The sequence below is a fragment of the Lytechinus variegatus genome, chromosome 2 (assembly GCF_018143015.1).
Source record: "Lytechinus variegatus isolate NC3 chromosome 2, Lvar_3.0, whole genome shotgun sequence".
NCBI classification, from domain to species: domain Eukaryota; kingdom Metazoa; phylum Echinodermata; class Echinoidea; order Temnopleuroida; family Toxopneustidae; genus Lytechinus; species Lytechinus variegatus.
The window spans coordinates 20615426-20627811 of record NC_054741.1 but is presented as its reverse complement, the minus strand read 5'-3'; the positions used below and the strand labels follow the sequence as shown (position 1 = coordinate 20627811).

Genomic DNA, 12386 nt, shown 5'->3' with positions numbered 1-12386 from the left:
TATAGACCAGGTAATACTCATCTTCCAGTCTGCTTCCAGTATAGTAGCAGGAAGATATCGCTGAAAGATATTGCACACTATAGAAAAAGTGACAAAATAAAGTTGGTGAATTTTAGTCTCTGAACCATGGACCTATGCATGATGCAGCAAGCTATGGGACGCTATAGCTCAACGCCTATTGCCAATATATTATTTAACAGACCAAATACTTTTAAAATAGAAAAGCTGTTTGTTATTAATCTTTTTCAGCTAGGCTTGTTATAAGTTTATATTATTGTGGAATTAAATCCTCTAAGCCACCATTCCCCCGGGGGGCCACTTACATTGACGAGTGGATACCATGCGCGACCAAAAAAAAAACACGTAAAAGGGATTTTCAAAATAGGTTGTAAAAAACACAAAAATAATGAAAAAAGGGTATCTATTTCGCTAGGAAAGCTACTCGTTTCGGGTCAAATTTGCGGGGATAAATGAAAATTAAAATGTTGTATAAAGGATGTCCTTTCTGCCCCAACACTACGTGTTTAGAGTCCGATTTGCGCGAGGTGAGGAAGGTGGGGCGCTATGGTGTGTACATTAGGTAAAACCGACGACCGACGGACCCGTCACACAACAATAAAATATCGCTGTATACTCATGGGTCCAATTCAGGGAATACTTGCCAAGAGTATAGTTTTGTTTTCAATACTTGTTAAGGGTAGGGTTTCAGACGCCAATATAGTAAGGGGTGCATTTTCAGAACATGGAAAATACGTGTTTAGGGTGCTTTTCGAGACCCCGTGGTCGCGCATGGTATCCACTCGTCAATGGAAGTGCCCCCCCCCCCGGGCACCATTCTAAGTCAAACATTCACATTATGTTTTATTTTTGTATCAACCATTCTGTAACCGGCGTTAATAGGACTCAACGCTTTCATCTCAGTCATGGAATCCTTGCAAATTAACTTCCCCTTCTGCCAGCTGATATTAGTTGTTAATCATTCGAAGTAACTAAAGCACCTGTAATATGTTGTATAATAGCTAGTAAACATGTTATTGTTAACCTTTTTATGTATACATGTAACATGTTTAAGCCTTAATTATTTGCCCCCGCCGGGCCAACTTGAAGGCCTTCTTTCAAGAAAGTTCAAAGGAAACAAAACGTACCCTTGGCCTTGACAATTATTCCCCTTACTTTGACCCCTACACAAGTACGGCGAAAACAGCCCCAGCATAAGCACCAATCCTTTTTCTCGTATGTGTATCATATATGAACATTAATTGAGTTACATCAGAGAAGCAAACAAATAACTTAAAAGTAAGTTGTAAGTTTGCCGGGACGGGTCGCCCCATCTCCCATAGGACCTTTATAGACGTATAGTGTTGGTGCAAAAAGTTACACATCTATACGGGAGCGGGGGGGGGGGGGGGGGCTTCAACCCCCACTTTTTTCCAAAACCCTGTACAAAAACGTAAAAATGACCGTATGATTGTGATTTTTGCATGAATAACCCCCACCCCCAACTTTGAAAAGCGTTTCCCCGCATCTATGATTATTTTAGTCGCAAATTAGGCCGTAAACATGCACGTAGCTATATTAGCGAAATATAGACCAATTTCACGGCCGGTTTATGTATTTGGCCCTCTATCGGCGACGCCATTGCTGCGGTGTGCAAGTGCGCTGACCGCGATTGGCTCTGTGTACAAATTCAATGAAAGATTACAGATAAGCTCTGATATTGTGTCATTAACTTCATCATAAATCAATAAAATAAAGCATGGACACCTGGGTAGACGATGTAAGACAATGGCCATATCTGACCGATGAAGGTATGATGAATTTTTGCACTTTGGCTACTTTTTCCCCTTAGTTTTGTCAGTAAAAGTGAGTTGATGATGACCAAGAATCGCTGTTGGTTTTCATCAGGGAGCTCACTTCTTGTTGCTAGTAAATTGTGTTAGAGTAGCGGGAGAGTGAAGGAGACATAGAGTGAGAGAGAGGATGAGAGAGGGGGAGAGAGTATGTGTGAGAGGAGGGGGATAGTGAGAGGGGAATAGTGAGAAGGGGGGGGGTAGTGAGAGAGGGGGGGATAGTGAGAGAGAGGGGGGGGGGGCTAGCGAGAGAGTGTGTGCAGGTAAAGAGAGGGATAGTGTAATACAGAGAAGGGGATAGTGAGAGGGAGAGGGGGGGGGGAATAGTGTGAGATAGAGAGGGAGAGAGAGAGAGAGAGGGACTGATATTTCCATCTAAGCATGATCAAATAAATCCCCCCTCCCCCCCCCACAAAAAAAACCACCACCACCACCACATTTTATGCAGGCCTATAAGTATCCAAAAGAAGGGGGCAAGGCAAGAGAATAAAAAAGAGAGGAAGGAGAAAGGAGGAAGGGGACGCATTCCTTCATCACGGCCTGGAAACCTATGCAGGGAGTACGGCTTCACACACAAACAGGCTTCATGAGTCCAAGGCGAGTGAATTTCACATTCACTTTGCTTCCAATCCTGAAGCTTTCTCCAATTGTTGTGGCAATTGAACACAGCACAGCTGCGACCTGAACTTCTCCGATTAATGCTCATTGTGAATCTTACAAGAAATCTGCTCAATTGGTCCAAAATAAAAAAAAATCGAACGAATGTACCAAATACCCTATTGACTTGTGTAGTATAAAAGTTGATTCGCCCACCGCAGCATGGCGACCAGTCTGCTGCCCTCTCACGTTGTGAAATTGGTCTATAGGCCCTATACAATTTTTTCATTATTTAGCGTTTTTGACACCCTATAATTAATTCAAATTCAAATTCAAATAAAACATTTATTTTCTTCCATTTTAGTACATTTTTCATAACATAAATTCATACATAAATCAATTTGTTATATAAAAAAAATATATATATAAATATGTACATATTAGGTTTAAGGAAGAAGGCGTATACCCTAAAAGCTGAGGCTTGTGGCGGGATGTACATGTAGCTCGAGGATACCCCCCCCCCCTCTCGCTCTCGCTTTCTCCCGCTGTCCCCGACCCATCCCTCTTACACTCGATTCCCCATTCCCTTCCTCCCCTCCTCCTGCCCTTCCGACGTCCTTCCATCTCTCTCTGTCTCATGCATATCTCACTCTCTAATCATTTTTTCTCAGTAACCTTTACGTGGAGCCTAGAGTCGTGGTCGTTTTTGACACCCTATAATCAATGTACATGTAGCTCGAGGATACCCCCCCCCTCTCGCTCTCGCTTTCTCCCGCTGTCCCCGACCCATCCCTCTTACACTCGATTCCCCATTCCCTTCCTCCCCTCCTCCTGCCCTTCCGACGTCCTTCCATCTCTCTCTGTCTCATGCATATCTCACTCTCTAATCATTTTTTCTCAGTAACCTTTACGTGGAGCCTATAGTCGTGGTCCACGGCCTGCGGCCCCCATCAATTTCATTTATTTGTACTGTAGACCTGAGGGTCAAAGAAAATCTGTCCTCCCCCCTCGGCACAGCTATGGCGCCGAATGATGATAGTAAATGATGAAGATAATAATAATAATAATAATAATAACAAGAATGATAATGATAGCAGATTTTTTTTAAGAAATCCACCAAAACAGTAACATCGATTAAAAAAACTATCTAGTTTCGTAATTAAAGCACGTATTCCCCCTCCCCTCCCCTCGCTCGATTCGCAACCTCGATGGCGGCCTATATATGATGATATTGTTAATTTGAAAATGATATTCTTTTATCATGTTGAGGGTAGCAAAACAGGGAGAGTGAAAATTTGAGGGATGTAAAGCAACACTGGCGTAAATCCGTGTTGATGGGTGGGGGGATGACTGAAATATTTTGGTTTTTTTTCAGTTTTGCAATCATGTTTTTAGATCATGGGGGGCACCAGCAAAATTTTTGAATCACTGAGTAAGCGCGCTCAGTTGCCAGTTATACTGATCTAGAGAGACATTTTAAGGACAATGTCATTAAACGGATATGTATCTCACTGATCAAATAATGCGAGCGCGAAGCGCGAGCTGATTTTTTTTATATTCACACCTAAAAAGGGACATTATAATCAAATTTGTGTAATCATGATAGGTACCTGTATCGCTTAACATTGCGAGTGCGAAGCGCGAGCTGAAGTTTTCTTATATTTTGACCCCAAACAGCGAGATTTTAAGAAATATATTTTAGGAATCCATTAAGAGTATGCATATCTCACCAAAGTCATCTAATGCGAGTGCCAAGCGCTTGCTGATTTTATAAACATGCAGGGGCGGATCCAGCCTTCGCCAATAGGGGGGGCCCGGAATTTTTTTCAGCCATATTTCCCCGATCGGCCGCTCGAATATGATTTTTGCCGGGATTTTTTGTTTCTTTGAAGGGGTAGTCCTAATGGTCACTTTTTAGCTTTATTCTTATTAAACATAAATGAGTAATACCATAACCCTTATTACGCGAGCTAAATTTTTTGGAAATCTTATGTACTTTTTCCTAAAATTTTGAACATTCTGGGAAATGTTTGTCTTCCTGAAAAAAAAAATGTGTATGCAAGTTAATAATTACTACGAACGTAAAGAGTGAGCAGAAATGAAGTGATGGAAAAGGTACTATTAAATACTTGCTTGCAATTAGCCGTCAAGACGTTACACATTTTTAAAAATCAAATAATGCGAGCGCGAAGCGCGAGCCGAAATTTTTTGACATTTTTACCTAAGGAATGAAAATTCTTAGCACTTTTTGTTTAACAGAATAGGTATATAATTAAACATGCAAGCACGAAGCGTGAGCAAAAAATTTCGAGATTGAGACCTACTGAACAAGACACTCTATTCAATTAGTTTTGTAAATCATGAAAAGGATAAGTGGGGATCTTCCTTACATTAATAATGCGAGCTCAGAGCGCGAGCAGAAAATTTTTGTATACGTTTTGAACTGCTCGAAATTGTACCTGTTATGGACTGCTTGCATTTAGCCATGAAGACGTTACATATTTCAACATTCAAATATTGCGAGCGCGAAGCGCGAGCTGAAAAATTTTGACCTTTTTTACCTGAATAATGGAAATGCTAAGCACTTTTTGTAATCTTGGAAGGACTCTAAGTATATAAACTAAACTTTATTAATGCGAGCACGAAGCGCGAGCGGAAAAATTCTGGACACTCTATTCATGTTTTGAAAATCATGAAAAGGATAAGTTATTTATCCGCGAGCAAACACTTTTTGATATTGTGATCTGAAACTGGATAATGATTTAAATAGAGAACAATCTGCGTATATGAATTAACGTGTGCTTTAGATTTCGACCAAGAATTTGGGTATTCTAAGTATCCTTCTTATCATGAAAATCAATAAAGCGAGCGCAAAGCGCGAGCTAAAAACATATGATATTCCGATCTAACAAAGGGTCAATTTAAGCTCTGTATTGCAAACAATTTGTGGGAAAATTGTGAATCGTGTTGGATGACAGTTAAAAAAGAGCTGATGTATTTTATTATTATTACTTTGAGTTTTTACATAGGACCGGGACATTCTATAAGGGCATTATGTTATCATAAGAAAATGATGACTATCTTCCTATTTCTCTTCCTAAGCCTGAGAGCGCGAAATCTGTTAATATTATGGCCTGAAAACTGGACATTTAAAGCACTTTTGTAATTATGCATAAAATGCACGATATCTATCAATGCGAGCGGAAATCGCGAGCCGAAATTTTTGATAAACTGTCATCAAAGTAGTTTGATTTAGAATTAATATTGGGATATACATAACTCACTAATCAAAATGCTAGCGTGCAGCGCTAGCTGATACGTTTTGACAATCTGACCTGAATAGGGAACTTTTTGAGATTTTTATGGAATACAGAAAAATAATAGGTACCTGACAAATCAAATTTTGCAAGCGCGCAGCGCAAGCAGAAAATGATAATATTCAGACCATAACACAGACATTTTTACAGAGCACTTTTTTAAAATCAATTTGTAAATCAAACAAAATAATGAAAGTTCAATTTCCCAGCTGAAATATGTTTTGTATATTGACTTCAAAGTTTGATATTTCAAGCTCCATATTGAGCAATATATGCAGATCCCCTAAAAGACAATAAGAGCGCGAAGCGCGAGCGAAAATTTTATATCCTAACAAATAAATTTTTCAAAAAAATTATTTTCAAAGTCTTCCCCTCATGTTATTTTATTCAATCATGTTCCTCCTCTTATGTTTGCATTTCTTCTCTTCTCCTCTCTTTTCCCTTCCTTTTCTTTTTCCCTTTTTTTTTTTTTGCTCCGCCAATAGGGGGGGCCCGGGCCCCTCGGGCCCCCCCCTGGATCCGCCTATGAGAATTACATCTGAACGCATGAAACACTTTTTTTTAGTCATTGCAATCATGATTATCGTACGCATCTCACTAATCAAATATTGCGAGCGCGAAGCGCGAGCTGAAAATTCAAATATTTCACACCTGAAGTGGGGCATTCTCATGTTTCTTTGTAGGAATTAACTAGGACCATACATATTTCATAAACCAAATGATGCGAGTGCGAAGCACGAGCTGAAATTTTTTTTATATTCAGATCAGAAGAAGGGACATTTTAAGGACTGATTTTAGGAATTCATGAAGAGCAGACATATCTCACCAATCCACTAATGCGAACGTAATCACGGACAAGAAATGTTTCATATATATATAAAACTTTCACATTTGGCAATCACTTTTTGAGTTATGAAAAAGAAGAATATGTCACTACGTAAAACAATGATAACTCAAGTGCTAGGAAATATATATAAATGAATGTATATGCAAAATAATTTGTTTCCTTTCTCCTTGCTGAAATCTCATACATTTACCGCCCCACCCTCCCTGTGTGTTTGCTGGTGTTTGTTGATGCTGTGTGTGCATTTTTTATTCAATATTAATGTCATACAATGTACTGGGAACTACTACTCACAAGTTTTTATAAACTTTTCTGTAGTTTCCAATTTTCTCTGATACTATTTGTCATTCCTGTACATATTGTATATATATCAAATTTTTATGCTGAGAAAATAGATAGATTGAACTGAACTGATATATTTGGTTTATATTGACTTGAAAACGGGAAGTTTTAGTACAACATGATTATATATCTCGTTAAACAGACAATGCAAGCACCAGGAACAATGAAGTCGTAGGCCCTGGGCAAATTATGTTTCATAAAATTATGATAAAAATGTTTCTTATGTAATGAAACATAACATGATTATAATATAACATTATAATAATTTTTTTTTCTTTTCCACTACGTTTCTCTTCCTTTCTCCCTCTTTTCTCCTCCCCCCCCCTTTTTTTTGTCAGACGATTTGGGGGGGACGTGCCCCCCATGCTCCCCGTAGTTACGCCACTGTATGTCCATATGGCAAATACCCCTCCAATAATTATTATTATGTTTTTCACCCCATGATGGTTTAATGGTTTTATTAGAGATTACTTTTAAAATTTTTGACATTCCATCTTAATCCCTTCCCAAAGACCCCAACATTGATAAATTGGAGGAAACGGGGGTTTCTCTTCAATGTTATAATAAGGACATAAGTATATTTCGTTTGAAAATGGTGAACTGGCTCTTTATTTGCATTTTATGATTCAATAATATTGTTTTATTTGTAAAGCGGTATTTCAGGAAGAATCTTCACCAATAAAACAATATTATCTTTTGTGATTTTTTTCATTTCTTTCGTAAAAGGTGGGGAGATGTTTGTACAGGCCATCCCCCCTCCTCGAAAAGTGGGGGGATATATCCCCCCGGGGATTTACGCCAGTGTAAAGCAAGAAAGCAAGAAAAAGTGCCCCCACACTTTTGAAGCACTGAAAAAGTGTCCTTTTTACACAATATAATTCCCCCTCACGAACGTGTACTGTGTCCCTTTCACCTGAGGGAACCCGTTTTTAAGTGCCAATTCTGTTTTTGGTTACACAAATGTTGAATGTCCAGTTTTCAGGTTGTTATATCACAAATTTCAGCTCGCGCATTATTCGATTGGTGAGATAAGAGTCCTATTCATTAGCCACTAATTGCAGTCTTTACCGTAACCAGCTTTCTTTTCTAGTCAGTATGTAAAAAATTTCAGCTCGCATCAATTCTTTAGTTATATACACAAGTCATCATCCAAGATAATAGAAAAACTGCTCGGAATGTTTAATTTTCAGGTTTTATTACATGAAATGTCCAGAAGTTTGAACTCGCGATTCGCGCTCGCAATATCTCGCAAGGATGCACTTTGTTAACAATAATTTGACATAAATGAAAAAAAAGCGAGTTTCACAACTTCAGAATTGATTTTTTTTTAACCACTCGCGAGCGAGCCGCTCGCTAGCGGAAAAATAAAGGCTAAATATATATCTTATCAATGCGAAGTAACCTCAAAAGGCTTTGCTCAACTTAATCATTACAAAACACAGCTGCATGCTTCACGCAGATGATAATCTCATGGTGAAAATATCTGTTTGCATCAAAATGCTCATTTTGACACAAGTGCCCTAGCTTTTCTTTTTTAGGGGGGTTGCCCCCAAACGAAAATACGTTCCGCCAACCATGTATGACTTCCTTACAAACGATACATTCAATAAACAAATCCGAAGTTCCTTGCAATTCATCATCTCCAAAAATGTTCTTTCCATGGGGTCATGTAAAAAAAAAATTATGTGGCTCTGCTGCCCTAACAAAAAAGGATATATATATATTTTTCTTATTTTTCATCAAAATTCATGACAGACGAAAATAGACAACAATGAAAAAATTTGAAGCATTATTTGCGTTCACAGGAAATGTATCATTTTTTGTATTTATTGTTATTCATTATGTGAAATTATGTTTATGCAAGTTTTTGCAAGAACTAAAAAAGGAATTGACAGTTGATTTAATGCATTAGATATTCATTGCTACAACTTATTTCATTATAAGCGAGAAGTGTAGAAAAATGAAAGTTATGATTTCATGAAATAATATGAGAAAAAAAGTAAAGGGGGATGTGACATCATCAGCCAAACTAATGAATACTCATAACGACGTGCACATAACTGTTTTCACAAAATATTGCTAAAACATAAAAAGTTCAATAATTTCGTTATTTGCTATCAAATTTTGATAAAATGTTAAGCATTTCGCTCACACTCCGCTTATATGTAAATCACTCATTTTTTTCAGTAATCAAGGTTTTTATCCCGCAAAGTATACTACGTGTGGAAACATAATCATAAATACATTTTTAGGCCAAATTAATAAATCGTTTAAATCTAAATTAAACAGTGAATTCAGGATACAAGGTTTACTTTATACTCTTAAATGCGATCTGATCATCTGAATTGTGTTTTTTTTTCTCAAGAAAGAGAATTCTTTAGAAGGCTATTCTAGAATTTTAATGAGTAAATTAATAAAACAGAATAAAAGATCATATTGTATTGGATTTGATTTCTTCAGGATCTGGTTTGAATCTGTACATATCATTGTGTAGACATGTCATGTGAAAAGAACGATGGGCAGACGAAGCTCGCTTCATCTGCAGTCTCTTGGTGCGCCTCTCCGCCTCAAGCTTCCGTCGCCGTACCACGACGGCAAGGATAACAGCGATGACGACCAGGATGATGATCACAGCAGAGATCACAGATATCGAGATGATGAATTCCAGTCGCTGGAAGATGCTAGTCGTCTCCTCTGTCGAATGAAATTATTATTTTGACTCAATTGATATGATTGAACACTATAGGCCTTTAATTATCGTCATCGAATATCAGCGATCATCATCATTATCATGAAGGTCATCATCATCATCCTCGACATCATCTATCATCATCATCATCATCACCTCGTCAACATCGTCATCATTATCATATAGGCATCATCGTCATCATCACCATCATCATTATCATCATTGGACCTCCATCATCATCATCATCATCATCATCTATAGCCCTACACCATCTTCACTACACCGCCATGAAAACCCACCACTTCTTAGCATTGGAACCATCGCAATTTTCACCATCACGACTACCATCATTATACTAGCATCATCAGCATGAAGCAATCGCCATCTCCATCATCATTATTGTGTTGTTTAAAATGCCAATCCACTATAATTATCTTGATAATCACTGTGGTATAAAAGAAAATGTCAAATTGATTAACTTTGCCTTTTTTTATCCCGGGATGAGAAACTCTATCTGTATGCATTAACCAATATAAATCATTAAATACCTATTTGATCCTATATTATGTGAAATAAACGAGCAATGTGGGGAATTATTTTCTGGTAATCCTCAAACATCAAAATACTCTCACCCGAGTCACCTCCATCTGCAGCTGCTAATTTCAAAGGAATCGGTGGCGGGGGAGGTGGTGGGGGTTGCGGTGGTAGAAGAGGAGTCGGAGGAGCTGATGGTTGTGCAGACAGTGCAGGTTGTGATGTTGTCGTTGATGTTATCATTGGCGTTGCTTGTTGTGGCAGTGGTGGGTCTTGTAGATTCCAATGGAAATATGGGGGCATCTGATGCATCCATCTCCACATGATTTTCCTGTATGCCCTCCAATATTTTCAGAGAAAATAAGATGTGTCCAATTAAAGTATTTTATTTAAGAGATTCACTAATATAATAGAACAGAACTCATCAGCCAGACTATCTGTTATTTTGAGCTTTTTAGAATATTACTTTGAATTTCCTTTGTATACTCGACGGCATAATTTGTGGCCATACTGAACTTGAAATAAACCCGAATAACAGTATACCGGCACACTGGCTGTTAGTTTGTTTATTTCATTTTTTTTTTTTTTTTTTTTTTACCTAAGTGGCATGCAAGTTCATAACGCCACGAAGTAAAAAACACTATAATGATTATTTTGTCCTGAGATAGGTGCAGCCCCATGCAGTGAAATCAAATGAAATTTACCAGTCAATATAATGATGTCATGCATATTTTAATGAGAATACAGGCAATTAATGCGTAAAATTTAGTTCACCGGCTAAGGATGCTCACGTTGGGTGAAATTTCGATAAGTCTCTTTAACCTAACATAACTATTTAGAAGACAAACTCACCTAAAACCATATATTTTTCAACAGAAAATTCACATCAGTCATTAAAAGAATAAAAGGGAACATAAGTACTCACCACTTTGATGCTTCCTAAAGAAAATGGTATAGATGGACTCCTTTTGTTATACTGCGTCTAAAGTGTATTGATTAATAATGATCATGATGATACTGCAAAAGATAAAGGAAATGAATATGTTGTCTTTCTAAAAACATAATATAGTTATTGAGGACTGGATTATACGTAAACCGCTAATAAGCCAGTACAGCTCTAGTTAAGCTCTTAATATGCTCTTATAATCCCCAGTGTGGCAAGAGTGGAGAGAAAAATAATCAATTTGTTAATATTGTGGATTCAAACCCATGTTCTGTTTATGCTGAGAGGTGGCGTTAGGATTTTATAGGGGGGGGGGGATCGAGACAGGCAGCAGCACTTTCAAAGAGAGAACGATTGACAGATTTGTATTGTGTTTGGGTTTCATATATTTTTTTAGAAATCTCTAAAGAATTCTGGTTCAATTGACAATGAAACTATCTGTTAGCGAGCACGCTAAAAATTAAGTTTTACTAGCAGGTCTTGGAATTGATTTTTGTGTAGTATTTGTACATACAAGTTTTTATGTTATGGAGGTCCCCCACGTAATGTCTCAATTACCGATGAGGCCACCCTGTAGATTAAAATACTACCTTCATACTTTGGATTTAAATGAAGTTTTTCATTGCGATATTCGATAAAAACATGATTATGTAGAACCTGCTACGATTACAAATACTTGTAATTTGCAAGCGACCGAATTATATAAGGCTATTATAAAAACAAACAGTAATAGAAAAATACCTCACATGGATCGAGTGAAGCACGATGAATGCCATATTCCGAACCTACGATTAATTCTATACGTGCTCATACTATACCTCTCTTTTTGCGTAAAAACTATAGTCAAAATATAACCGAGTAACAATACAAAACGCAAAAATGATTTGTGCAATATTTTACACATACGGTAAATTTACGTCAAGTTAAAGCATTTACCTTTATATCGCAATTATCCCTAAAAAGGAAGTTGAATCTACAGTTTTAGTTGTTTTTGCCCCACTTCTTCTTGACTGTCCCAGTAGCGGATTCATTGGAAGAGAAGGTGCCGGGGGGGGGGGGGTCGAGGGCTGGAGGCTGGGACTGATTTTTTAAAGGCAATATGAAAATATTATGTAATATTCGTAGGCCTATTATTCTCACCCCTTGCATGGGATCAAGAAATCAGGGGTCGCCAATGGTGGATCCGGATGCACTTCTGGCCCGTGCCCCCTTTTTGACAGCTAGTCGACCATAGCCTAATATTTTCAATGTAAATTATGTCGTTCATAGT

The 12386-nt window shown here is 37.8% G+C and overlaps 1 protein-coding gene across 1 annotated transcript; it reads right to left on the bottom strand.

Annotated features, from left to right (window-relative positions):
* Positions 1-9344: 9344 nt before the first annotated feature.
* Positions 9345-11181, bottom strand: LOC121409404 (tumor necrosis factor ligand superfamily member 6-like). The gene is made up of 3 exons (XM_041601341.1): positions 11099-11181; positions 10272-10513; positions 9345-9644 (listed from the first exon to the last, which is right to left on the bottom strand). The coding sequence occupies exons 2-3, from the start codon at positions 10495-10497 to the stop codon at positions 9382-9384; spliced, it is 489 nt and encodes a 162-aa protein (XP_041457275.1). The 5' UTR covers positions 10498-10513; positions 11099-11181; the 3' UTR covers positions 9345-9381.
* Positions 11182-12386: the final 1205 nt, after the last annotated feature.